The following is a 26621-nucleotide window of genomic DNA, read 5'->3' as shown; positions in this document are numbered from 1 at the left end:
CAGAGTTTCTCTGTGTAGCCCTGGCTGTCCTGGAACTAACTCTGTAGATCCGGTTGGCTTTGAACTCAGAGATTCACCTTCCTCTACCTTCCAAATGCTGGAATTAAAGGTGTTAGACATTACTATAGGGATGCCTCTTCCCTTCGACACAGTCTTACTCTTAAGCATTGCCTAGCCTGGTCATTGCTATGTTGCCCAGGCTGGCCTTGAAGTTGTAGTTATTTTCCTGCCTCAGTTTACCAATTGCTAAGATTACAGATGTGCCCTACTGAGCCAGTTTTGTTATTGTGGTTTGTGTTGTCTGTGCTGGGGATCATACCTACTCTTTTTCTACAAATACTCTCTGTCACTACATTAAAGCTTCATGACCCAATCCCTAATCTTTCCTTAGAAATACACTAGTCATGGATAGGGCCCACCCACGTGATCTCATTTTTCTTAATAATCTCTTTAAAGGCCATGCCATTAAAGACTTTTATCTTTTTTGGAGACAGGATCTCACTATGTATCTCTGGCTGACCTGAATTTTCTTTGTAGATCAAGCTGGGCAAGAATTAATAGAGACTTTGCCTTTCAAATGCCAGATTAAAAGCATGTGCCAATATTCCCTGAACAGAAAAAATTCTGAAGTACTAAAGGTTAAGACTTCCACATTCAGATTTTGATGGAGACTTAGTTTTCCTCATAACAGATAGTATAGCTTCTGCTTTCACACTTGATCTTAGTCAAAGGTGGAAAAGTGATTACCTCATGCTTTAAAATATTTTCATGGCGTTTCTTTGTATTACAGCCTTATAGTTTTCTTTTGGGTATATGGTCAGTCTTGTCTTTTGCTCCTATAAGCAAGGCTGCTGTGAGCATCTTTGTTTTATAGACTTTATTTTTTTTGTGGCGGTAGGGTTAACAGTGGAATTGTCAAGTCAAAGAATGTATAAATTTTGGATTTTTGCCCTGGCATGGGAGACTTCTTGTTGGCTTTGCCCCCTCCCCTCCAAATGCATGCATGCACACAAAAAATTTTTGCTTTAGGTGTATGAGTATTTTTCTTGCATGTATGTCTGTGTACTACACATGTACCTGATGCCCCACAGAAACTAGAAGGCCTGGAATATGTGTTCTGGCATCCTTCTTATATTAGAATGGACCCGTGGTAGCAAGTATGCTCACTCTAGTATTTTCCACATACCATGCCCAACTAGTGTTATTGCTTGCTCTTGTAGTAATGGACACCAATTTTCGTCAATACAGCAAAGTATTCTATGCCAGATTTCCTCATTGCCTACCAGTAAGTGGCAAAAATGACTAATTTTGCTCTGCCCTTTCTTCTCTTTGTCTTCAGAATCTGTCTTCATCTATACTTTGCCCTTTGCATAGCAAGTTGTAACCTAGAGTTGACCTACTCTAGAGACATTTCTTGCTGTCTTTGTGGCCACCATTTTCCTTCTTAGATGTGGATAGCCTTCAATGAAGAGCAGCTGCCAAGATAGCTGAGAAACTAAAATCTAGTCCTGTTATTTTTTAAATGTTAATGTTTGTATAGTAGGTCCTGATAGTTTGAGGGCAAATCTTAATGTAATCTCCTTTCTTCTTACTAAATAGTTTGTTAATGTTCAGTTTGTTTTCAGGAGTGTATGTTTGGTTTTTTCTTCTTGCTATAAAATGCATCTTGGTATGACAGAATGCTTAGGTAGGAGTCTTTAATTTTTTTAAAAACTAAACTTTTTTTATATGTATGAGTGTTTTGCTTGCATGTATGTTCTCTGGAAGAGCAGCCAGGGCTCTTCACTAGGCACCTGTTTTGCTGTTTTTTGAGACAAAGTCTTACTTAATAGACAGTCCAGGCTGTCCTATTCATTATGTTGCTCATATTGATCCTGAGCCAATAGCAGGCCTTCTGCCTCAACCTCATAGTGCTGATGGATAATAGGTCAATGCCACTGCAGCTGCTCTGCCTGAGTTTTATCAGACGCAGCAAGTCGGACACTTGAGTTCAGATCCTCCACTGACTGATAAAAGTTGTCCTCTGACCTCCCTACTTGCACCATGACACATGCATACACTGTATACACACACATGAATTTAAAAAGAAGTTAGTTTACTTGTCTTTGAAAATCTCATGCTTTCCCCAATATAGATAACAAACATTTTTTTTGTCTGTCCATCTATCTGTCTGTTTTGTTTTGTTTTGTTTTTGTTTTTTCGAGACAGAGTTTCTCTGTATACACCTGGTTGTCCTGGAACTCACTCTGTAGACTGGGCTGGCCTCGAACTCAGAAATCTGCCTGCCTCTGCCTCCCAAGTGCTGGGATTAAAGGCGTACGCCATCACTGCCCGGCCATCTGTCTGTTTTCGAGACAGGGTTTCTCTGTGTAGCTCTGGCTGTCCTGGAACTCAATCTGTAGACCAGGCTGGCCTCGAACTCAGAAATCTGCCTGCTTCTGCCTCCCAAGTGCTGGGATTAAAGGCGTACGCCATCACTGCCCGGCCATCTGTCTGTTTTTGAGACAGGGTTTCTCTGCCTTGGCTGTCCTGGAACTCACTCTGTAGACCAGGCTGACCTTGAACTCAGATCTGTTTGCCTCTGCTTCTCTAGTTCTGGGGTTAAAGGTGTGTGCCACCATGCCCGGCTGATAATAATGTTTAAGGGCATTAAACTTTCTTATTTATTTATTTTTTCTTGTTCCATATTAGCTACTGTGAGAGGGAGATAAAAAAGGAGCCTACTTTTCAGAGGGCATAACTTAGAAAGGATGAAAGTAGGGATAAGGTAAGATAGCTTGATCATGTGATTTATTCAGTGGGAGAATGCCTACTGTGTGGCTGGTATTCTGGACACAGAGCAGAGTCCTTGTCCTTTAGAATACAATGGGAAGTATGTTAGTTTTAGTATTTTTGTTGAATGGGGAGTGAATATGCATCCACTATAGCACAAATAATCAGTTTGCTCCTATCACGTAGGTCCCAGGGATGGAACTCAAGTTGCCAGGCTTTGCAGCAAGGATGTTTACTCAACTATCTTGCTGGATCTGTCTCCTTTACTGCAGCAGTACATATAAACAAGATAATTAAAAATTGCAACCATATTATAGGAAATAAACTGGTTACTACAGAGTGTAAGGAGGAGGTATATTTATTACTTTTCTTTTGCTGTGATATCATGACCAACACCACTTACAGGAGAATTATTATTTGGGTTTTTGGTTCCAGAAGGTTTAAGAATCCGCTGGGAAGCATGGCAGCAGCAGGCAACATGGTATCTGGAGCAATAAACTTAAGAGTTCAGGTCTTAAACCACAAGTAGGAAGTAGAGAATGAGGAAACTAGGAAATCTCTAAGCTTCCCCTCCCCTCACATATTTCTTCCTACTAGGCTGTACCTCCTAAACCTCCCAAGCAATGCCACCAACTGGGGACCAAGTCTTCAAAGTTCTGAGCCTGTGAAATACCTTCCCATTCAACTACCGCTGGAGGAAACTGACTTTGGATTGGATAGAGAAAAATTTCCTGATGACTGATTTGGACTGAGGTGTGAGGGAGAATATGCAAGAACAATGGAAAAGCAGAGTTCACTCAGTGGTGACCGAATACTTGTTGCCCTAGCAGAGGCCCAGGGTTCAATTCCCAGTACCCAATGTGGTGACTCATAACTACCTATAATTCCAGTCCCAGGGAATCATCAACCAAAACATGTATATGCATAAAATAATCTAAAAAAACTATTTTTAAAAGGACAATAGGAAAAGCAATATTGTTACAGACATGAAGGCAGGCAGCTTGGCATGTTTGAATACACATGAGCCCTAAAGTATAGAGAGCAAAGGAAAAAGGATGAAAAGTTTAGAGCCCGGAAGGGCCTTGCTGTGGAAGCTGTCTTTGTTTTCGCTGTGATTTGTCCTCAGAGAAATATTGAGGACTAGCTAATAACAGAAGCTAAGTTCTCATTGTCTGGAAGATGGGATGTTCAAAGATCAAGGAGCTGGCAGATTGTGTTTTTTTTTGTGGGACTGACTTTCAAGTAAACAGATGGTGCTTTTTTTGTTGATCTTATTCACCAGTTAATACTTAATCCTCTTCCCAAAGGCTTCCCCCCTGATGCCATTGCCACAGAGGACTTAGGGTTTTGTCATGAGATTTTGGAAGGATTCATTTATTGTAACCTTGGCTGCTGTCAGCCTCAGCTCAGGTAAATTCAGGTGTTAACTGGTTTCTCTCTCTCTTTGTGTGTGTGTGTGTGTGTATGTCTGTCTGTCTGTCTGTCTGTCTGTATCTGCCTGCCTATCTATCTATCTATCTATCTATTTAATGTACATTGGTGTTTTGCCTGTCAAAGTCTGTCTTTGTGAAGGTGTTGGATCCTGTGGAACTGGAGTTACAGTTTTGAGCTGCCATCTAGGTGCTGGGAATTGAACCTGAGTACTCTGGAAGAGCAGTGAGTGAGTGATTTTAACTGCTGAGCCATCTCTGCATCTCTAATTCCCATTTTTAAAATTTAAAAAAAAATTTTTATTTAATGTGTGTACACTGTTGCTCTCTTTAGACACATCAGAAAAGAACATTGATCCCATTACAGATGGTTGTGAGCCACCATGTAGTTGTTGGGAGTTCAACTCAGGACCTCTGGAAGAGCAGTCAGTGCTCTTCATCGCTAAGCCATCTTTCTAGCCCCCAATCCACTTTTTTTTTTTTTGAGGTGGGAAGTTCTACCTTTGATCTGGGCCACACCTTCTAGTTGTAGTTTATATAAAGGACACAGAAGACACTTTTGCTTTTTGCTCACTTGTTCTCACTGGCAAGTCCATTCCTTTACAGGCATTAGTTCCTACCTCAGGGTTCTGGTGTATACTAAAGACCTTCTGTCATCTAGCCTTTAGGGTTGTGGACTGAACAGTTACTGGATCTTGGGCCTTCTGTTGGTAGACAGTCATTGTTGGACTATCTAGACCACAAGCTTGCTGGCCATTCCCCTTGTCTGGATAGATGGATGGAAGAGTAGATGGGGCATGGCTGGGTGGATAGGTTGGTGCCTGAGTGGATAGATGGATGGATGAAGGCAGATAGGTAGGCAGGATTTACATATGTATATTTGAATGGATGGATAGATGGGTGGACGGATAGATAGATAAATATTCCTCTAAAAGAATCCTGGGCTACACAGAGAAACCCTGTCTCGAGAAAAACCAAAAAAAAAAAAAAAAAAAAAAGAATCCTGACTGAACAGATTTTGGTACCAGAAGTGGTTCTAGAGCAATGGAAATATAAGGTTGAATATTTTAAGTATTTGCCAACACCTATGGTTACCGAAACCTCTCCTAAAAGCTTGGAGAGTACTGAAAGCCCATGATATGAACTATTTAAAAACAAACAAACAAACTTAAAGAGACAAATGCATATATTATCCCAATTCACCAATTTCAAGATACAAAGTATTTGGTGACTGTACAAAACTTTTGACTGTTTGTGGAAAAATAAGGAAAATGATGATGCTGGTTGGTTGGTTCTAGCATCTCTGGATAAATTGGCAGAGTTTTGGGCTCTGTGATAAAACCAGTCAACTTCTAGCATCTCAGAATATAGTGAAGGATAACAGTAAACTCAGTAATAGGGTCTAGATGCACATAAACAGTTTACAGGTTCCTTTTTAAATTTTATTTTATTTTATTGTATTTTACTTTATTTTATTTTTTTTGTTTTTTCGAGACAGGGTTTCTCTGTGTAGCCCTGGCTGTCCTGGAACTCACTCTGTAGACCAGGCTGGCCTCGAACTCAGAAATCCACCTGCCTCTGCCTCCCAAGTGCTGGGATTAAAGGCGTGCGCCACCACTGCCCGGCGATTTACAGGTTTCTAAGTGTGTCCTGGAAGAGAATCTTTTCTCTTGTACCCACAGAGCTCTCAAGTTGTGGAAAATGAAACCAAAGTTCTCCTTATAAGACTGGCTGAGTTACAGTAAAAATTCAAGTCCCACACAGTTAAAGGGCATTAATTGATAGAGAGAGATTCTAAAATTTAGGATGGAGGAATGGGGGAGGACCATATTGAGGCAGAGAACTTTGAATTCTCAGATTTCTCTTGGGTTTATTTCACCTAAGGAAGTAATACCCACCCTCTGCCGAAGATACACTCCTACCTACCTCCTAAAATACTGTCTTTTCTACCTGTGACTTTGGAAATTAATCTGTCATTGCTAAACTAGCAATGGCTTTCCTTAAAACGGATGCTAGTCAAGATAATACTGATGTGTTTCAGGGCCCTCCAATAGATGCTTCCAGACCTATAACCAGACTTTGGGCTGGAAAAGCCATTAAGTGTTCAAAGCTTGGTGAGCTGTTTTGTAGGCTCTTGGAAGATAGGAATGTTGAGAGCAATGCAGAAAGTAGAGGTCTGGCCTGTGAAGTTTCAGAAGGAAGTTTGAGAGTCCCATAATTTTGAGAGTCAGAGTCATATGCTATTTTGAGTTAAGAATTTGTGATTTTGGTTGGCTGGGAATGAAGCTGTGATTAACAAGATAGTAGAACCACTAAAGAAAAACCTTTGCTTTGCTGGGACAGTTGGTGCTGGTCATCTGGGGAATGGTGTGCCATACCTGGAGCTCAGTCTTGATTTCTCCTATTGGCTTATCTGACACTCAGAATCAGCTGTAGCCAGATGAGATTTGGTCAATGGAAGTCCATGTTGTCAGGTCTATGTGCAACCCCCGTCTCTGTCACTCTGGTCACTTTGTTCATGGGCTTATTGGGCAATGACAGGGATAGCTGGAGAAAGAGGCTGACTGTCCAGAGAATGGGGTCATCCTGTCTACTTGACTATTTAACCCCTCTGCTAAAATCACTTTTGATGAGCATTTACAGGGGACATAAATATGTTCACATCCTTTGTTCGTTTTGAGAGTCTCTTTACATCTTCCTCAGATGCCTTTCTTACTAATTTTTTAGTCATGTTTTTTCTAGTCCCTGACCATCCAGTCAATGAATAATCAATACACTTGACCGTTTTTCCTTTCAAACAAAATGTAAGACCATGTGTACTGATGGAGAATGTGCCCAATGGGAAGATTTCCCTTCCCTGGTATTTTTCAGGGTTATCCCAGAAAGGCCTACAGCTGTCCACTTCTGGGTAGTGCCTGTATAAGGTGCAGAACCATCAGTAAACCAGGCCCCAGTCTTCTCTTCCTAAGATAGCATTGTCGCTTCCCCTCTTCTTTTAACCTATTGGATTGAATTGTAGGCTATATAAGTTCAGTCAGTGTTTTACTTCTGAGTTCCAGTTGATCTTTCTAAATTACTACCTAGAAAGACATCAGTTATCAGTGATGTTAGGAAGAAAGAATATATGGAGGTGATGAATACATACTATATTTACTCAGTAGGCTTTTTGTTTCTAGGGGGGCATAAACTTTGTTGCACACATTAGAGATAGTTTTGTATGGTACAAAGTGTGGCACATATCAGATTGTTGGGTGTTGGAATTGAAACCAAGACTTTGTGTATGTTAAGCACATTGTCTGCTACTGAGCTATGTACCTCAACCACCTTTCCTTATTTATTTGAGCCCTTCCCTTCCAATCCCATGTATCCTAGGCTGACCTTAGATATGCAGCTAGGATGGCCTTGAAAATCTGATAACTTGCTTTTGTGTTTTGAGTGCCAGGATTATAGGCATTTGCTACCATGCCCAGCTTTTTGTTTTGACAGTTTAAAGAAATCTAATTCCTGTTTACTTTTAAAAAAAATTTTAAGCAAGATTTATTTATTTTATGTATGTGAGTACACTGATGCTGTCTTCAGACACACTGGAAGAAGGCATCAGATCTCATACAGATGGTTGTGAGCCACCATGTGGTTGCTGGGAATTGAACTCAGGACCTCTGGAAGAGCAGACAGTGCTCTTAAGCACTGAGTCATCTCTCCAGCCTGTTTACTGTTTACTCCAGCCATTCCTGTTTACTGATGGTTCTGAAAACTATAAAGTTTAAAACAACTCTTTACGAATGGCGTATATATATGCAGGTGGCCTTGGAACTAAGGATGCTTTGGCTGAGCTGACAGGCAGGTACTACATCTGTTTAAAGCTAAGAGTTGGAAGAGAACGTCAGGATCCATATATACTAGCTTTCTGGCTTTGAGGCACATTTATATTCAAGTCAGAATTTTCTCCTTTCCTTTTTCTCTCCTTGTGTCCTCAGGGCTATACATAACAGACTGTCTTGGAATTTGCTGTAATGTTCCTGCCTCTGCCTCCCAGGTGTTGGGATTGTAGGTGTGAGCTACCACACCCAGTCCAGAATTTTCTTACCTATAAAATGGTGGGCTGAAATAAGTTCATTGAAATACCTTCCATATCTAACTTAAAGATCATTCTTTGTCTTAGTTCTTTTGAATACTAGTGGAAGAATTAATACAGTAAGTTATATTTATTTCATGGTTCAAAAACATTTACAATGTATTGCTTGAAGAAGGTATCTATGGTGGAGGTATAGGAGAGTTTTATGTGAACTAGGGATATACTTCAGTTGCTTAGAATGTACAAAGTTCTGGTGTCTATGTCTAGCTCTGAGGCCAGCCCAGGATACATGAGACCTTATCAGACTTTTTTTTGATAGTAATTCCTTTTTTGTTGTTGTTGTTTGTTTGTTTTTTGTTTTTTCGAGACAGGGTTTCTCTGTGTAGCCCTGGCTGTCCTGGAACTCACTTTGTAGACCAGGCTAGCCTTGAACTCAGAAATCCACCTGCCTCTGCCTCCCAAGTGCTGGGATTAAAGGCGTGCGCCACCACTGCCTGGCTTGATAGTAATTCCTAAGCAGTGTTGTGCTCTTAGTAGAATATTTGTATCAGCTCATGTTCTGATGTAGGACAATGTGCTAGGACACTTTCATGTAACTGTGGATTGCTTCTGTAAAATGAACACGCATGAGGCCAGAGGTAGATGTCAGGTGTCTTTCTCACTTTGCATCTTATTTTGTTTTTGAGACAGGATCACTGACCTGGCACTTGCTAATTCATTTAAACTAACTGTCCAGCAAGCTTCAGGGATAATTCTGTCTCCCACCCAGTGCCAGGACCAGTGTGTGTAGATGTGCCTGTTTTGGTACTGGGGATGGACTTTAGGACTGCATGTTTCCTAGCACTTACCAACTGAGCCATCTTCCCATCACTGCATGAGGCTTAGGAGATAGTTCAATTGCTAAAGTGCTTGCAAGGAAGCTTATGAGTTTGATCCCCAGAACCCATGTTATAAAAAGCTGGTCAAGGTGCTAGATGTGCCTTTAATCCCAGTACTTGGGAGGCAGAGACAGGGGTATCTTTGTGAGTTTAAGCCATCCTGTTTTACATAGTTCCAGGACAGCCAGGGCTACATAGAGAAGACCACTTTCCACCCTCCTACCTTCTCCCCCTCCCCAAAATAGCTGGGTACGATAGTGGTGTGCACCTGTAATCCCATCACTAAGGAGCCAGAGACTGGCAGACCCTGATTGGCTCATTGGCTAATCAACCTAGCCCTTTTGGTGTGCTCCAGGCCAATTAGCGAGAGACCTGATCTGTCTGTCTTCTTGTCTTCCTTTCTCTCTCCTTCCTTCCTTCCTTCCTTCCTTCCTTCCTTCCTTCCTTCCTTCCTTCCTTCCTAACTCCCTCCCTCCCTCTCTCCCTCCCTTCTTCCTTCCTTCCTTTTTTTTTTTTAAATAAAAAAAAGTAATGACCAGGTTGTCTTGTGGCTAGTGTGGGACTACCCCCACAAACACATGTACCTTCTCAACACATGTAGTTATGTGTAGAAGATCTAACCTAAGACCTTTCACATACTGGCTGACTGCTGTGTGTATGCTGAGCTACAGCTTTTTTTTTTTTTTAAATACTGAATTTAGATAACCTAGGCTTCAGTCTTTAAGTGAGTGGATTAGACGGGGAGAGTCTTCATTTTATATATTCTATCTAATCTGGTAGCCAGGCTAATCATTCTGTTGGCCTGGCAAGAAAGACTTGTGAAATTGAGTAATTCTTTTCTGGCTTCCTTGTGTGTCTTTTCCTCTCTGTATCCTCGACAAAAGGGAATACTTGAAGATCAAGTGTATTTTAATGAGAACAACATTAGTCAGTTAATGTGGTGACTTTGAGAACATACCAACCTATTACATAGTACTATCCTTACCTAAAGCAAATGGGGTGCAAGGCTACTCACCTCTGCCACATTGACTATGGATTTAGTGGTCACTGTGGTTCAATGTTTGGGTGGAACGAATCCTAGAAGTCTGGAAATAATTGTGTTTGCTTTTTAATTGTAAAAGTCACAAACCAAGAATAGCCAAATGGAAGAATATAGGAAGGCAACAGATAGGGGTGGGTGTCCTTCCCTTTTTATTTGGGTCATCTAGCATCTCAGTATGTTCACCAACTTGTAAGTGCTCCATAGCTTCTTGGTCTGTAGTTTTATAAATCTTCAGACTTTCCCCTCTGTAGAGTTGGTGGATGGGGCTGAAAGTTACTTCTCTTCACTTGATTTTTTTTAAAAGATTTATTTGTTTTTATATGCATTGCTGGGTTGCTGCATGTATGTCTGTGTGAGGATCCCAGATCCTCTGGAACTGGATGGAGTTATAGACAGTTGTGCCATGTAGGTGCTGGAAATTGAACCTAGGTCCTCTGGAAGAGCAGCCAATGCATTTACCACTGAACCATCTCTCCAGCCCCTTTGTGGGTTTTAACTCCTAGATTCTCAAAGGGTATTTGGAACACCAGATACAAGGACTAGAAGATAAAAAGCATTAGTATTGAGGGCTGGAGAGATGACTCAGCAGTTGAGGTGGAATACTGCTGTTGGCAGAGAACCCTAGTTTGTATCCTACCACTCAGAGAGGCTGCTCACAACTACTTGTTTCGAGGCAGGGTTTCTCTGTATAGTGGCTGTCCTGGAACTCACTCTGTAGTCCAGGCTGCCACTGACCTCAGACATCTGTCTATTTCTGCCTCCGGAGTGCTGGGATTAAAACTTGTGCTCATGATAGCCCTTCTTACAACTACTTACAATAGCAGTTCTAGGACACCTGATGCCCTTTTCTGGCTTCTGCATGCACCTGTGCATATATTTTATTTTATTTTTTTTAAAGATTGAGCATGGTGGCATAAGCATTCTAGTACTAGTGAGGCAGAGGCAGGCAGATCTCTGGATTCCAGGCCAGCTTGGTCTACATAGCAAGTTCCAGGACAGTACAGGCTACACAGAGAAACCCTGTCTGAACAAATATTTATTTTTAAATTATGTGTAGTATGTACACATGTGTTATAGGTGTCAGATTTCCTGGATCTGGAGTGACAGGCTGGGAACTGAGCTGGGGTTGACTCTAAGAACAGAGCAAGTTCTTAATTGCTGAGACCTCTCTACATATTGCCATTTTAAGTTTTACATTTTAAGTTTTATCATCTATTCAGTTTACTCTCTGGGGAAGATCTGTATTTTTTTATCTTCGTATGTAGAGAAGGAAGTTCAAACCTACATAGATGGAGTGTGAGGGAGCCAGTCTGATTACAGAACCCAGGCTCTTGACAACCCATAAGTAGTTTCCCAAAATTGCTGAGGTTGGGAAACATGAAAAGAGGAACTTTGTGGGTAGATGATGGGTTAGGGAGAGTGGCTGCATTGCTCTCCCCGCCCTCTTCCACTTAAATTCAGTTTGCATGGTGAAGACATGATAAATGAACTCCTGTGTCTTGTCTTAACTTTATTTGTCTTCTCATCTTTGTATTGCTGGCAGCCATCAAAGTGAAACATGGAGTCACCATGTCATTGTTTTCTTTTTTTACTAATGTTACTTTTTGGGAGAGAAAGAACAGTTTTTAAGAGCAAAAATTTGGGACTGCCGGGCAGTGGTGGCGCATGCCAGCACTTGGGAGGCAGAGGCAGGTGGATTTCTTAGTTTGAGGCCAGCCTGGTCTACAGAGTGAGTTCCAGGACAGCCAGGGCTACACAGAGAAACCCTGTCTCAAAAAAAAACAAAAACAAAAAACAAAACAAAACAAACAAACAACAACAACAACAAAATTGGGACTTTAAGTGCTTGCATAAATATAAACGGCAGTGTCACCACTTACCTGCTGAGTGACTGTAGTCAGTTATTTTTGACTTTACTGAGACTCATCTCACCTGTGAAATGTGTAGAAGACACTGCCTTCCTTAGAGCAGTGGTTCTCAACCTTCCTAATGCTGTGACCCTTTAATACAGTTCTTCATGTTGCAGTGACCCCCAACCAGAAACCAACAGTTTGTGTTGATGTGTGTTCATGCATGCATGAGCACACTCTCTGGTGTACTTGTGGAGGTTAGGGGATAATCTTGAGTGTCAGTTCTTGCCTTTGACCTTGTTTTTTTGAGACACTATTTTCTTGTTTACTGCTTAGCGTACCATATATGCTGTAAGCTTCTTCCTCCAACCCCCTGATGGGGCACCCTGGGATTTCTGGCACTATCACTACTGCACCTGACTTTTCTATGATTCTGGAGATCTGAGCTTAGGTTGTCAGGCTTGTGTGGAAAGTGCTGTACCCTCTGAGCCATGTTCCTAGCCCATGTAATTATATTTTTAAACAAATCACTATGGTTATAAGAGCTGATATTTTCATTGTAAAAATGTAGGTTGAAACTCTTCAGGCCATGAGTAATAACTAGGCTAACTGGTGCTGACATGGCTGTTGAGAACTAGATATCACTCTGATCATTGTTCAGTTCCTCATGCTCACACGTTCTGAGGACGGATGTGGCTGTGCTGTTTGTTACTTATGTCCTGAGTTACTGCACCTCTAAGGCTAATGGGCAGTGAATCATTTTTTAGAGTGTTCTTTGGGCTGCAATTGGTCTTGCGTATAGTGCATGTGTGCTCATACTAAAGTATCTTTCACAAACTATACTTCATATACCACATGAGACCCTTTCTTAAAGCAACTTTCTTGCCAGAGGCAGGCAAACTCAAGTTTGAGGCCACTCATAGAGTGAGTTCCAGAACAGCAAGGGCTACACAGAGAAACCCTGTCTCAGGGGAAAGAAAAAAAAAAAAAGAAATATTGGTCACTGTTGTACTTTGAACTGTAAAAAGTGATACTTAAAACAAAAGATCCAGAAACTTAGCAAATGGACCCGTGTAATAGCAGTTGAGCAAGTTGCCATTTTTTTCTTTTAGAGGTTTTCAGCCATAGCAGTAATGCTAGTTCTGTTTTTTGAGTGGCTGAACCTGTTGCTATTTGAGAGGAAAAAAGTATGGATATAAACAGAAATTAATAAGATAATTGTCTTTAATTTCTTTTTAGGTCAACATCTAATTTGAAATATTAAAAGTGGATACAAAACTATTTCCAAAATGCAGACAATTAAGTGTGTTGTTGTTGGTGATGGTGCTGTTGGTAAAACATGTCTCCTGATATCCTACACAACAAACAAGTTTCCATCGGAATATGTACCAACTGTAAGTATGAAGGCTTTCTGACAGTAAAACTAGAGATTGTAATGTTGTGTCTGTTGGAAAAAACTTTGCCTGCCTGCACTGAAATATTTTTGACTTGTCTTTGCCTTTAAAAAAAAATTTATCCAGGCAGTGGTGGCGCATTAATCCCAGCACTTGGGAGGCAGAGGCAGGCGGATTTCTGAGTTTGAGTCCAGCCTGGTCTACAGAGTGAGTTCAGGACAGCCAGGGATACATAGAGAAACCCTGTCTTGGGGGGTGGGGGGGACAAAAAAACCGAAACCCAAAAAAGTTAAATGTCATTACCTTTATTTGCAGGTGTGTGTTATATGTACATACCTGTATCCTCCTTTGGTGCATGCTTGGAGGGCAGAGGACAACTTGAAGAGGTCTCTTTCCATTGTGTGGGCTCTTAGGTTGAACTTAGGTTGTCATGTTTGGCAGCAAATGCCTTCACCGTCTCAGTCATCACACCAGCCCATTCATTGTTAGATGTTTTTAAAAGGTTTTTGACTTCTCATGCATAATTACCTGTACTTTAAAATAAACAGTGGGGTTGGAGAGTTGCCTCTGCAGTTAAAAGAGCACTGGCTGCTCTTCTAGAGGACTCAAGATTCAATTCCCAGCACCCACATGGTGGTTCATATCTACCTGTAATCCAGTCCCCTCTAAATCTGATGGCACTGAGTATTCATGTGATGTATAGACATAGATGCAGGCAAAACACTTATACATATAAAAATAAAGTAATAATAAAAGTAAGTAAAATAAAAAGATGAAAAATGAGTCTTAAGTTAAAAGGGTGACACAGGGTCTGTAAGAAGTGCTGGAAGGTTATGAAGCATTGGCTGTCAGTTTGCAAAAGTGTACCCTACATTTGGGATGAGGTGACTTTTTGTGTCTGTGCCATTGATTAATAAAGCCTAGAGGTCTCCTGAAGTGCAAATATAAGGATCTTACAACTTCAGAGAAAGTAGTAATGTCTGTGCTTACCTTGTGAAGCTGTTCTCTTAATAGTGATGAGGTTTCATTTCACACTGAATTTTAGGGATAAAGAGGAGACTTTTTTTCTTAGAGCATTCAGGTGTGTCTGAAGTCTTGGGAGTTTCACTAAAATTGATTCATTAATTCCTTAGAAGGGAAAAGGAGAGAGAGGAATAATTAAATAACTAGGGGAGACACTTGTTTGGAGTGATACTTGGGAAAGCCTGTTTGGGGCTACAGTGTTTATTTGGAGTTGCTTGTATAATTGTGTTAAATGTACTTGCCCTTTCAGTGCTGGGAGGTGAGTAGTTTAGGAACTATAAGGGTCCAAAGTATGCCTAATGTGGGACTAGCATCTTTTGGAATTGATCAAAGAATCTGGAATCTGAGGTTAATCTTCAGAGACATAGATAGAGTTACCGGGTTTACATAGTGTTAGCCTCTGTGATGGCACAGCTGGTGGAGTTAGGCTAAGACTACATGGAAGAAGAGGAAGTTGCTTTGAGGGGTGAAGACTTAAAGATGTAATTTGGTAATAAAACTACAGTTTTGAGTTGGCCCATTGATCAGAAGATATTTTGAAGTTACAAGGGGCTTTATGAGATGTGATATGTATCATGTCTTAGGGTGAGATAGCCATTGGGAATTTTGTGTCTTGAGTTTTTAGTTGCAAACATGATTTCCAAGTCTCTCCTGACTTTATTTGATGTGATGTATTGAAAGTGAGCTTCTGGGTGTTGATATGTGTGTATATTGTTGGGGAAATAAGTGGGGTAGATTTTTAAATGGACCTCCTTAAGTAAATAGTCTGAAGTGAATTATAGATCTGTGGTGTCTCTGTTGGCATGGAAATAGATTTGATATTCAGTGCATCTTTATGCCTATCTGTAGACTGAGTTACCAATTACAGAATAGAGCTGAAGAAAATTATGCACATTTTCTATGGGAGAGAAACTTTTAAGTCCAACTCGCAGATGAGGCTTGGAAATCAAGTTTTTTTTTTTTTGATGCTCTTTTGTTTTTGATTTTTTTTTGTTTTTATTTTTTGGTTTGGTTTTGTTTTGGAAGACTTGGTCTTAATGTATAGCCCTGGCTGCCACTGACTCTGCCCAGTCCTTTCTGATTCTGATTTTGTTGTCTTCCTTTTTTCTGAGGCAAGGTTTTACTATGTTGTTCATGTTGGTCTGGAGCTCAAGTGATCCTTATGCCTTAACCTCCCTGGTGACGATGATAAATGCTACCCAACATACCTGGCACATTCCTTTTGTTCTCTGTAATTAATTATTTTATTAATTTTTATTTGTGTGGTGTATCAAGTCCACATGAGTGCAAGTGCTCACAGTGGCCAGAGATGTTAGATTCCCCTGGAGCTGGAGTTGTAGGTGGTTGTGAGCCTCCTCGCATAGGTGCTGAGGATGGAACTTGAGTCCTGAAAGAACAGGCCAGAGTTCTTAACTATTGTGCCATCTCTCCAGCCAAGTTTCATTCAGTTCTGAGTTAAAAGGAACTGTCTGTGAATAAGTTTCTTAGAAATCAGATTGGACACTTGCACTGTCTTAAATTTTATAGATTTCAAGGGGATTTAAAAAAAAAATACTTATTGTTGAATCAGCGCCCAGAGTGGCCTCAAAGTCATTAAGTAGGTCAGAGTGACCTTGGTCTGTTTTTCTTTCCACTTCTACCTCCTAAGTGCTGGGATTATAATGCATTTTACTGTACCTGGTTTATGTTTTCTCTTTTCTTTTTTTTTTTTTTAAAGCTGATTTATTTTCTTTAGTAAAATGTTTTAATCAAAAGCTTCTCAGTACCACTAGTTGTCAGAAAGAATATCATCCTTCTTTTACTGCCCAACTCCATTGAAGAGGCCTGAAAGGGTCCTCTGTAGTCAAAGGTCTGGTTTCTTTCTGTGATACACTTATGATTTTGTGTTTCCTTGTATACTACTAGGATGGGGTCAAACAGACACCCTAGGACAAAGTCTTTCGTTTTTTCCCCAAGAACCATTCAACTCATGCAAGAACATGGTTGTCAAGATTGGTTACATAAAATAATGGACTGAAGGAAAATGAATTTCCTTCTTGGGAAGGAAATAAGTGGCTAGGAATTATACTATCTCACCCACTAACAATGTTGCATTTCTTTGTTTTGTTTTTAGGTTTTTGACAACTATGCAGTCACAGTTATGATTGGCGGAGAGCCATATACTCTTGGACTTTTTGATACTGCAGGTGAAAACTTATGTCTCATAGTATTTTGATCTATAGCTGTAACAGTTGCTGCTACTGGTTGTGTTTTGGACACCATGAAATTAGAATATCAATAAATCATTTATCCTTTGTTAATAGTTAAGCAGGGTTGAATATAATGATAGTTGTCAGAAAGGTGGCACACACCTTTACTCCCAGCATCCAGGAAGCAAAGGCAGTTAGTTGGACCTCTGTGAGTTTGAGGCCAGTCTGGTCTACATAGTGAGTTCCAGGACAGTCAGGGCTGTAGAGAGACCCCTGTATCAAAACACCCTGCCTGTCTGCCTGCTTGTCTTATTTACCTGCCTCTCCTTCCCTCTCCTCCCTCCCGTCTCTTGACTCTGGATGGCTGATAGGAGTTGGAGTATTCTGGGTGTGTGAAAGAAGATAAAAGAAAAGAATCCTTAGGTAAACTCCAGTGGGGTTGGAGGCTGGGAAGAGACTGAGGAGATGAGCTCAGAAAATATGTCTGCTGATCGTTTCCTTCACTTCCGTGTTCAGATCTCACAGTTCGGGACTGGGGATGAGATGTTTGTAACATACTCCCCTTGTATGCACGAGGTCCCCGAGTCAATATGCAGCATTACTACTTACATTTGTTCTGTCTGATCACAGCAGTCCTGGGCAGAAGCAGGAAGACCAGAAACTCAAGGTCTTATAGCAAATTTAAGGCCAGGTTGGGCTATATAAGACCATGAAATGGAATAATCTTAGTTGGGTAAATATGACCAAAGCTATAAACGTGGTATTTATTTATTAGGATGGTTGTTTCATTAGAAAATTTATGTAGTATATTTGTCTGTATAATGCAGATGTTGAGAATGTCTTATTACACATAAACCACATTTAGCTGAGAGTACTGCCTTTTTTTTTTATCAGCTGTCTAAATTATTTCTAATTTGTTTTTAACACTGGGTATACAGCTTCATTTTTCTCTGCGTAGTCTTTTAAACAAAAAGAAAATGAAAAAATAAAACGGGGTCTCACTGTGGCCTTGCTGTATTGGAACTCATTATGTGGATTAGGCTGGCTTTGAACTCACAGATCTACTTGCTTTTGCTTCCCTAGTACTGGCATTAAGGTCATGTGCCACCACACCTGGCCAGTTGTAAGCATTTAAAAACTGTTCTTCAAAAGTTTTATTTTATTTTAAAATTTTTTTATTTTATCTTTTTGAGACAGTATCCTTATGTAGTCCAAGTTAGTTTTGAATATAAAATCTTTCTGCCTCAGTCTTCTGACTGCTGGGATTACAGGTGTGCCCAGCTAAAAAGTTACTGAGTTGACAATAAAATTCATTTTGGCGTTAGGTTTGATGAATTTTATCGACCTCCACCTTAATCAATATAGCTACCATTGTCTATTTTATCTGTCCATCCATATCTATTTATATCTGTCCATTCATCTGATTTTTAATATCCTAAAATTTTGCTTGTGCTTTTACAGATTTTTTTTTTTTTTTTTTTGGGGGGCCGTGGCAGCCATAGATGGACTTGTAGGTTTCTGTTATTTTACTCTTTTGGGATTTCTTTTTTTTTTTTTTTGGTTTTTCGAGACAGGGTTTCTCTGTGTAGCCCTGGCTGTCCTGGAACTCACTCTGTAGACCAGGCTGGCCTCGAACTCAGAAATCTGCCTGCCTCTGCCTCCCAAGTGCTGGGATCAAAGGCGTGTGCCACCACCGCCCGGCATGGGATTTCTTATAAATCATTTATGTTTGACCTGTGAGAGCCATTCTTACGCAGGTGCCAGTGGTTCTTTTTGTTGCTATGCTCTGTCCTACTCTGACTGAATACAGCACAATTGGTTTTTCACATATGAACTGATGCTTTTAGTTCCAATTTTAAGCTATTACAAATATTGGTGCAGTGAACTGCTTCTGTTTTATCTGTTGTTAGTAATGTTGCTGTGAACATAGATTAACAAGTCCTCCTTTGGATCCTGCTTCAGTTCTTTTAGCTCTGCATAGCTGTAAGTAGAGCTTACTGTTGCTGAATAGTGTGAAAATTCTGTTTTTAGTTATTTTAGGAATTTATGTTCTTTAGTAGCTGTTTTATGTTCCTGTCAATAATGCGTGAAGGTTATATTTTCTTTGGAGAAATGCTAAGCTCTCTGCCTTTTTTTTCTTCTTCTTCTTTTTTTTAATAAATTGGATACCTTTGTGATTTGGTTAACTCTTAGCTTTCTAGTTATTATTCTCTCATCCAGATCATGGTTCTTTTTTTTTTTTCCCCCTTCAAGACATCCTACCAAGATCCATTGTTTGTTTGTTTAATCATTCATTCATTCATTCCTTTTTGATATCTTTATGTCATCCCTCATATGAACATAGGATGTCTTTCCATTTCTTAGGGCTTCTTATGTTCAGCAGTTTTTGCCATTTTTATTTTGTGACTCTTTCACCTTTGGCTAATTCCTAAGTATTTTATTCTTTTTACATATTCTTGCCAAGTTCATTTTTTCAAGGCCTTTCCAGTTACAGATATTTGCTTTAACATGCAACTATGGACCAAGCATTGGACTTAGTTTGGTAGTTATTATGGATTGTGGATGCCTTCAGTAGAGTATTTTGTTAGGTGGTCTCACTGTGATCTTCATGTAGCCAGCAGTAAATACGATTTTTTTTTAAAACCATACCTATAGTAATAGTTTATTTTTGTTACATCATTACTGAGTTATTAGTAAAGAACTAAAAAATAAAAAGAAAGTAATATGTCAATTTTCTTGCTGTTTAAGTTAGTAGCATATATAAATAGAGTCCGCACAGAGCGTATTGTCCAGACAGCATATTACTAAGCCATACCTTTGATTAGGAAAATTGCTTTGTCACTAATGGCTGATAGGCTAAGAGCTGCACACTTGAAGTGTCGTCAGAGCTGTAATTCACCCCCACCCCCATCCCCTATCACTTTCTTATTTGAAACAAGACTTTTACTATGTAGCTTTGGCTGTCTTGGAGCTTGGTTTGTAGACTAGGCTGACCCCAAACTTGTGATCTCCTGCCTCTGCTTCCTGAGTGTTGGGTTTATGGGCATGCACACTATCTCCATTTTTTTCCTTTTAAATTACATTTATTTATTTATTTATTTATTTGGAAGCACATGCCGTAGCATGTGTGTGTGGAGGTCAAGAAGCTAACTTGGGAGATTGGTTTTCTCATCATCTGTTTCCAGGGGACTAAACTCAAGTTGTTAGGTATGGCAGCCACCGTCTTTACCACTGAGTGATCTTGCTAGCTCCTCCATGCCCATCTTTGACAATTTTTTTGATATATGCTCTCATGGTCACACTTAACGTTCTTGCCTGTGTCTCACTAGTGCAGAAATTATAGGCTTGTGCCAACCATGCCTGGTTTTAATGTGGTATAGGGATTGAATCCAGGGCCGCATGCATGCTAGGTTATTGCTCTATATACTAAAGAGCTATAGCCTTAGCCCTTGACCTGTGAATTTAATGCCATAAGGATACCAATTTCAGTTGCCAACCTCTCTAACTTTTTCTTTAGGGCAAGAGGATTATGACAGACTACGACCGCTAAGTTATCCACAGACAGATGTTTTTCTAGTATGTTTCTCAGTGGTCTCTCCATCCTCATTTGAAAATGTGAAAGAAAAGGTAAGTCAGGTTCTGCCCCTTTGAAACCTGCACAGATTTTCTGTTGCCCTGTTACAGTTTCAGTGGCTTGTGGATTAACAAAGCATTTTAAAACCTTGCTTTTAGTGGGTGCCTGAGATAACTCATCACTGTCCAAAGACTCCTTTCTTGCTTGTGGGGACCCAAATTGATCTCAGAGATGACCCCTCTACTATTGAGAAACTTGCCAAGAACAAACAGAAGCCTATTACTCCTGAGACTGCTGAAAAACTGGCGCGGGATCTGAAGGCTGTCAAGTATGTGGAGTGCTCCGCCCTCACACAGGTAAGGGCTCTGGAACCCATGTCTCTGTGTAGTCAATTGTTTTGAGCATTAGGATACAGAGGCTTTTTCCTTTTATTGTTTCTTTTTTCCCTTAAAAATTTGTGAATGTATACTGTGTGAGTGTAGTTTTGTAGAGTATATAAACTCACATGACCATTCCAAGGTATAGTTGAGAGGAAGGTTTTTATTGTAGATATGAGGGAGAGACATCAAGAAGAATCCAGAGAGAGAAAATAGACCAAGCGTGGCCAGAAAACTGGCCTTGGCCATGGTGGTGATGGGGGTTTGAAGGAAGAAGAGAGAGGAGGATCAAGAGAGGGCTGAGATAGAAGGGAATGAGAAGCTGGGGGTGGGGTGGGAAGGGATGGGAGTTTCTGTGTTGGAGAAGTTTAGAGTAAGAAATGGGTGAGGAGAGCTAGGATATCAGCATGGACTCTGAAATACGTAACAGAGCCTGGAGGCTAGCATGCACTTGGTTATGCTAATAGGCACCATAAATAGCCATTTGTCCCTTCTGCAGATGATAAGGAAATGGCTTTCTGAGGAATGAGGGCTTTTTTTGCCCAACTGTCAGAATTTGGCCCTGACATTCCAGCCTTTTGTTTATGATAAAGGCAATATAATCTCTTCTGTAACTGCTTCTTAGCTGAAATTAAGACATTGTTGTCAGGGCCCAGGAAGACTGGGATGCCTGTTTACGGCTGGGAGGTGCGGGAAGTTAGGATGCTTTGAACAGTCTGGAATGCTGGACTAAAGCGGTGCTCAAGTCAGATAGTTTACATTGGATTTCAGCAAGCACAGGGCTTGCTGATTCTAAAGGACCACCCAGGCGAGGCTGCTGTGTTTGGAGCAGTTTACATTCTGCACTTGATTGGAAATTTGTGGGGACACATAGAGACTAAAAACAGATTGTAAAGATAAAGAGCTTAGGGGAAAATCTTTTTCTTGGATATACACTTGAAACTTCCAGGCCTGTGGTCCTGGTAGTTGGTCGGGGGTGATGGAGATGGAGGAGTCCCAAGACCAGGGGAAGGACAGAGCTCACTCTCAAGAGATAGGCAGTAGTAGGCAGGAACATGTAAGCTGTTGATTGACAAGAATACGTATTTGGAGTCTGTTTGACCTCTGACAGGTGGACCTAAGTGTCAATTTCCTAAAGCTTATATAAATTTTACAAAGTTTACAAAAAGATAAAAGTTTTAGGTATATTAACATTATTGCTTTTTGTAATCTGCACCAAAGTCCTCTATAGGAAAGCAGTTAACAAGTGTCTATAAGCCAAAGATGTTTTCAGCACAATGAGAAACACTTTTAAGTCTATATTTAGAAAACAACCAAAAGAAAGTAAAAAGTCTGAACCTGGGCCGATGATAATGGTAGTCAAGTGCTGTATCAGGGCTAGATCAGTAGCTTATCAGAACTCCATTGATTAATGTTACAACTTTGAAATTTTGAAGTCTTAATGTAACAATAGCATAGTGAGCAGTAAAGAAATCTGAAATATTTCTCATTTTTCACATACCTTAAAGTCACTTCCTCAGACCTTTCCAACTTGATTTACACACTTTAAATCATTTTCTTAGACCCGTACAAATTACAAAATCATTCACCTCCTCAGACCTTTACACTTGCACTTATCGAAGTTACACAAGTAACAACTTGTCATGGTTGCTGGGGATGTAACTCAGGAAGAGAAGGAGGCACTGTTAGGCACTGAGTCATCTTTCCAGCCCTCTCTTTTCTTTTACTGATTTGCTATGTAGCCCAGGCTAACCTTGTACTTGTTTTGTAGCCCAGACTACTGTGGAATTTATGGCAGTCTTGAATCCTGGGATTACAGAATTGCACCACCAAGCTTGACTTTGTAGAGATGGTGTTCAGCAGTAATACTCAGGAAGAACATGGCTGGCTTCATTCAGTATGTTGTTTTGTGAGAGGACTGTGTTTAGGAGAGATTGGTTAGTCTCTTTAAAGGTCTACATTGCCTACCTCCCATGTTGTACTTTAGCTGAATGATTTGGAGTGGTTAGTGTTAGGAAATACAATGTAGTGAGGGAGTACGATGGTGGCCATGGCAAGGTGTGCCACTGAGTAGTTAGGACATGCAACAGACCTGGTATCAAGGGAGTTTAGTGAGGGAAGGGAGAGGTGAGGACCTGGGAAAGGGTAGAGGCAGCGAGTGAGCCATGAGGGTAGAAAAAGAGGGAGAGAAAGGGACTCTGAGGATAGAAAGGGGGAGAGAGACCACTGAGAACGCGCATGAAGTAGGGTGGTCGTGGCAGTGGGGCTGGGGTAGGTGGGCAGTCCTTTTATATGCAGCCTGCAACTGGTGGCTGTAGCAGGTCATGGCCGCAGAAGATGATGTAAGCTGTTGGTAGGTCTCTGGGAGGAGCCTAGTGGCATTGTCTGTAAGCTAACATTCTTCCCTTTTTGTTTAATTAAAAAAGAGGAACTAGCAAAGAGTGATGGTGGAGCAGGAGTGAGGGCATTGTGTTCTTTAGACTACTTCTACTGATGGGGGTGATGTCATCTTTGGGAAGCCTATGAAAATTGGGATGCTGGTCAAGTTGTGGGAAAGCTTGGCTGTTTGATGATTGTCCAGGATCTGTGGTACCATTTGCAATTAGGAAAGTGCAGGCTCAGCGGGGCAGTGGTGGCACATGCCTTTAATCCCAGCACTTGGGAGGCAGAGGCAGGCGGATTTCTGAGTTTGAGGCCAGCCTTGTCTACAAAGTGAGTTCCAGGACAGCCAGGGATACACAGAGAAACCCTGTCTGGAAAAACCAAAAAAAAAAAAAAAAAAAAAAAAAGGGAAAGTGCATGCTCAGTTGAGGCAGCCTTTGAGGTTGGACTGGAGCACCTGTGGGTAACTGTTTTGGAGCTGCCCTGGATACAGATTTTGAGGAAACACTTGGACTTGGCAGGATGCTGGAATGAATATGTATCTCCCTATATTATTATTCCTAAATTTCTATAATTTTATATATATTATGTATAGGAGCAGAAGATAAAGTTAAGTAGGTTAGGGGAGAAGATTTATTCTTGAGTGTACATTTGAAACTTGATTCCTAAAATTAGGGAAAGGGGAAGAAATCCCACTCCCTGGAATAGGCAGTAGGCTGTTGATTGACAGGGATACTTATCTAGTCCATTTGACCCATGAGAGGTAGGTCCAAGTGTGTTCTTTAAAGCTTACAATAACCTTTAAGTTTACAAAAAGATAAATTTTAGACATGTTAGCAGTTACCACTGTTTGTAATCTATACTGAAATCCCGAGTTGTAGAAAAAGGCAGTAGACACAAATCTTTGTGTCATAGTAGAGGTTTGGGAACTGATTTTGTGTTAAAAGCATGAACACTCTTTAAGGTGAGCTTAGAGAAGACAGAAACCAGAAGCAGAAAGGACAAAAGCTCACTTGATTGGGGTTTTCAGTATGACAACAGACTGTGAAAGAGAGGCTTCTTCCCTCTCTCCAGAAGACTGGGTGTACATAGATTTAGCACAGTGAGAAATACTTTTAAGTCTATACTTAAAATTGACAACCAGAGGAAATTTAAAATCTTGAACTTAGGTGACTGTGTTGGTGGATCATATAGTGGAAGATTAGATTAATTAATTAATTAATTAGATTAATAACTTACCAGAATTCCATCGATCAGTGTTAGGACTCTGAACTTTTGAGGTTCTAATTCAACAGTAGCATAGTGAGGGGAAGAAATCTGAAGCAGTTTTCATTCCTTAATCACTTTCTTAACACCATTTAAGCTTTCACTTGCATTTATCAAGCTTAAAACACCTTATTGCATAAAACACATTCTTAGATCCTCGTAACTTAAGCTTTCCTAACTCAGACCTTATATAAACTTTCCATCTCTTTTCTATCCAATTACTTACCATGAGACACAGGTGGTTGATTCCTGGGAGCAGTCACTTTGTAAAGTGAGTTGCTTTACATAAAAGAATAGTAAAAAGTTATATCTGAAACCTGTTTATCTTTGAACTTGAAGTCTGTGAGCAAGGCAAACATGTTTGTTTTCTTAATAAGAGACTTAGTAGTTTATACTAATGAATTGACTAATGAACTAACAATGGGTAAAGAGCTAGTAGCCTGATGTTCTCTAGCTGTCAAGCTACAGCTAGTTTAGCTGTCAATGTGATCAGAGACCTGAGAAGGGAACATTGTAATCTGAATGGCATTCCTATTAATGAAAATGACAGAGACTAGTCCGTAGTCTGTTATCTAGACAGTTGTCCCAGATTCCTGTGGTCACTGTGGCACTGTGGTCAGAGGCAGTCTTTGCCCATTAAGCCAGAGATGAGCCTTTTTTGTGGAGGAGGAGCATGGGAGAGACTGACCTCATCTTGTCTTCAGTAACACATAGCAGTCGATTTTCCAGTGTTCTGTTTGTCCACAGTTCAGGCTGGGCCCTACGGGCAAGGCACTGGAGCAGTTTGCCCACTGGTTAGTGTACTACACTTCAGGTGGAGTCCTTTGTCATTGTGCCTGTATCTTGAAGAACTTGCAGAAGTGGGTTGTGTGTTACTGTTAGGATTTGGGAGTCACTGTCATAATAAGTTTAAGCATATTAAATGTCATATTCAGCCTGTCTCTGACAGGTTTGCGGGCTAGTACCCACGAAGCACATCTGAGTTAAACCATCTTCGTCTGTTTTCAGTTGTCTGTTCTAAACTGTACCCTGCAAACATAAAACAGGGGGCTAAGCAAAGCTTAATCTTGTAATTAACTACATCAGCTCATAGCAAGACTTCAAATATAGTTTTAAGCACATTAAAGGATTTGGTCATTTATAAAGTTGCTGACTATCAACTTGTATTTCTTTTTTTTTTTTTTTGGTTTTTCGAGATCAACTTGTATTTCTTAATTATCCTTAACAGTTTACAATAATTTAGTATCTTCTTAAGACTACAACTTTTTGTGTTTTATCCCTGTTAGGTTTAGATTTAAAAGTCACTATTTTGAATTGAAGCTCTTCTAGTACCAAAATAAAATCTATAAATCTATAAACATAGTTTATAAAGACAGGACACTTTTCTGACCTTTATGTGGTGAATCTTTACAGAACATAAAAGCATCCTTGGTGACCTTTTTCCTTGGTTGACTCATGTCATGTGTTGCTGCGGCTCTTAGGATGGCAGTGAAGCCATGGCTTGCACTGTCTTTATCCCATAGCACAGATGGCAAGCAGCCATGTGTTGTTTATATCCCAGAATGGAATCATGTCACATGGTTTAAGATTATCCAAGTACAAACTTTGAATTACTAACCCTGGTTGTGAGTTTTACCCATATCCAATAATTTATAAGTCAGTGATCCTGTTTTTGACCCTGGACTTTGAAAACATGCCCAGGTCTGAAAAAGGGTGAGTGGTAACCCATTTTTAGAGCCAGCAATGAAGTAGAACAGTATAAACCAGCAGGAGAACAGTAAAAAACAATTTTAATATTATCCATATTTAAATAACATCCGAATCCCTGTTATATTAGATCCAGTGGCCAGAAAGACATGAGTTGAGTGAGCCTAGGCAGCTGGCAGCAGGAGAAAGAAACTACATTTATTCACACATACAAGACCAGTCAGAAACAACCTTGCAGTGGCTATGAACATCTTAAGTTAGCTTTTGTTAATCTGAACAGATCTTTATAACCTTGAATCTTCATCATCATCTAAAGAGTATTTTAAACCAGGGCTGAATTATGTATGTAGTATGTTAATATAATATTCTATCATAATAAAACTCTGTACCAGTTTAAAGTATTTGAGACTTGTTACTGTCTTAATCTAAAAGGAGATACAGTAATAAACAGAATTCATTAGGACTAAGAAGTTTTATAATTGTTGCTTTATACCATGTAATCATCTTAAGATGATGAAATCACATGGCCAGTTGCAAGCCTATTCTATGCAGCCCATACCTGGTGGTAATGCTAGGTCCCTGGGAGGAGTCCAGTGGAAGTGTCGGGTGAGATTCAGATAAGTGTGTTCCCTCCCTCCCTCCCTCCCTCCCTCCCTCCCTCC

The 26621-nt window shown here is 40.3% G+C and overlaps 1 protein-coding gene across 2 annotated transcripts in view; it reads left to right on the top strand.

Annotated features, from left to right (window-relative positions):
* Nucleotides 1-26621, top strand: part of Cdc42 (cell division cycle 42) — a 45170-nt gene that overhangs the window by 11760 nt on the left and 6789 nt on the right. For both annotated transcript variants that reach the window (XM_028759620.1, XM_028759621.1), the window contains exons 2-5: nucleotides 13287-13441; nucleotides 16578-16650; nucleotides 20171-20280; nucleotides 20386-20583. In XM_028759620.1, the coding sequence (XP_028615453.1) occupies nucleotides 13337-13441; nucleotides 16578-16650; nucleotides 20171-20280; nucleotides 20386-20583 (486 nt within the window). In that variant the 5' untranslated portion in view covers nucleotides 13287-13336. The remainder of the gene's footprint in view (nucleotides 1-13286; nucleotides 13442-16577; nucleotides 16651-20170; nucleotides 20281-20385; nucleotides 20584-26621) is intronic.

Source organism: Grammomys surdaster, unplaced genomic scaffold (genome assembly GCF_004785775.1).
Source record: "Grammomys surdaster isolate TR1022 unplaced genomic scaffold, NIH_TR_1.0 126313, whole genome shotgun sequence".
Taxonomy (NCBI): Eukaryota; Metazoa; Chordata; class Mammalia; order Rodentia; family Muridae; genus Grammomys; species Grammomys surdaster.
The sequence above is the reverse complement of the archived record's forward strand: the minus strand, read 5'-3'. Positions and strand labels throughout refer to the sequence as shown.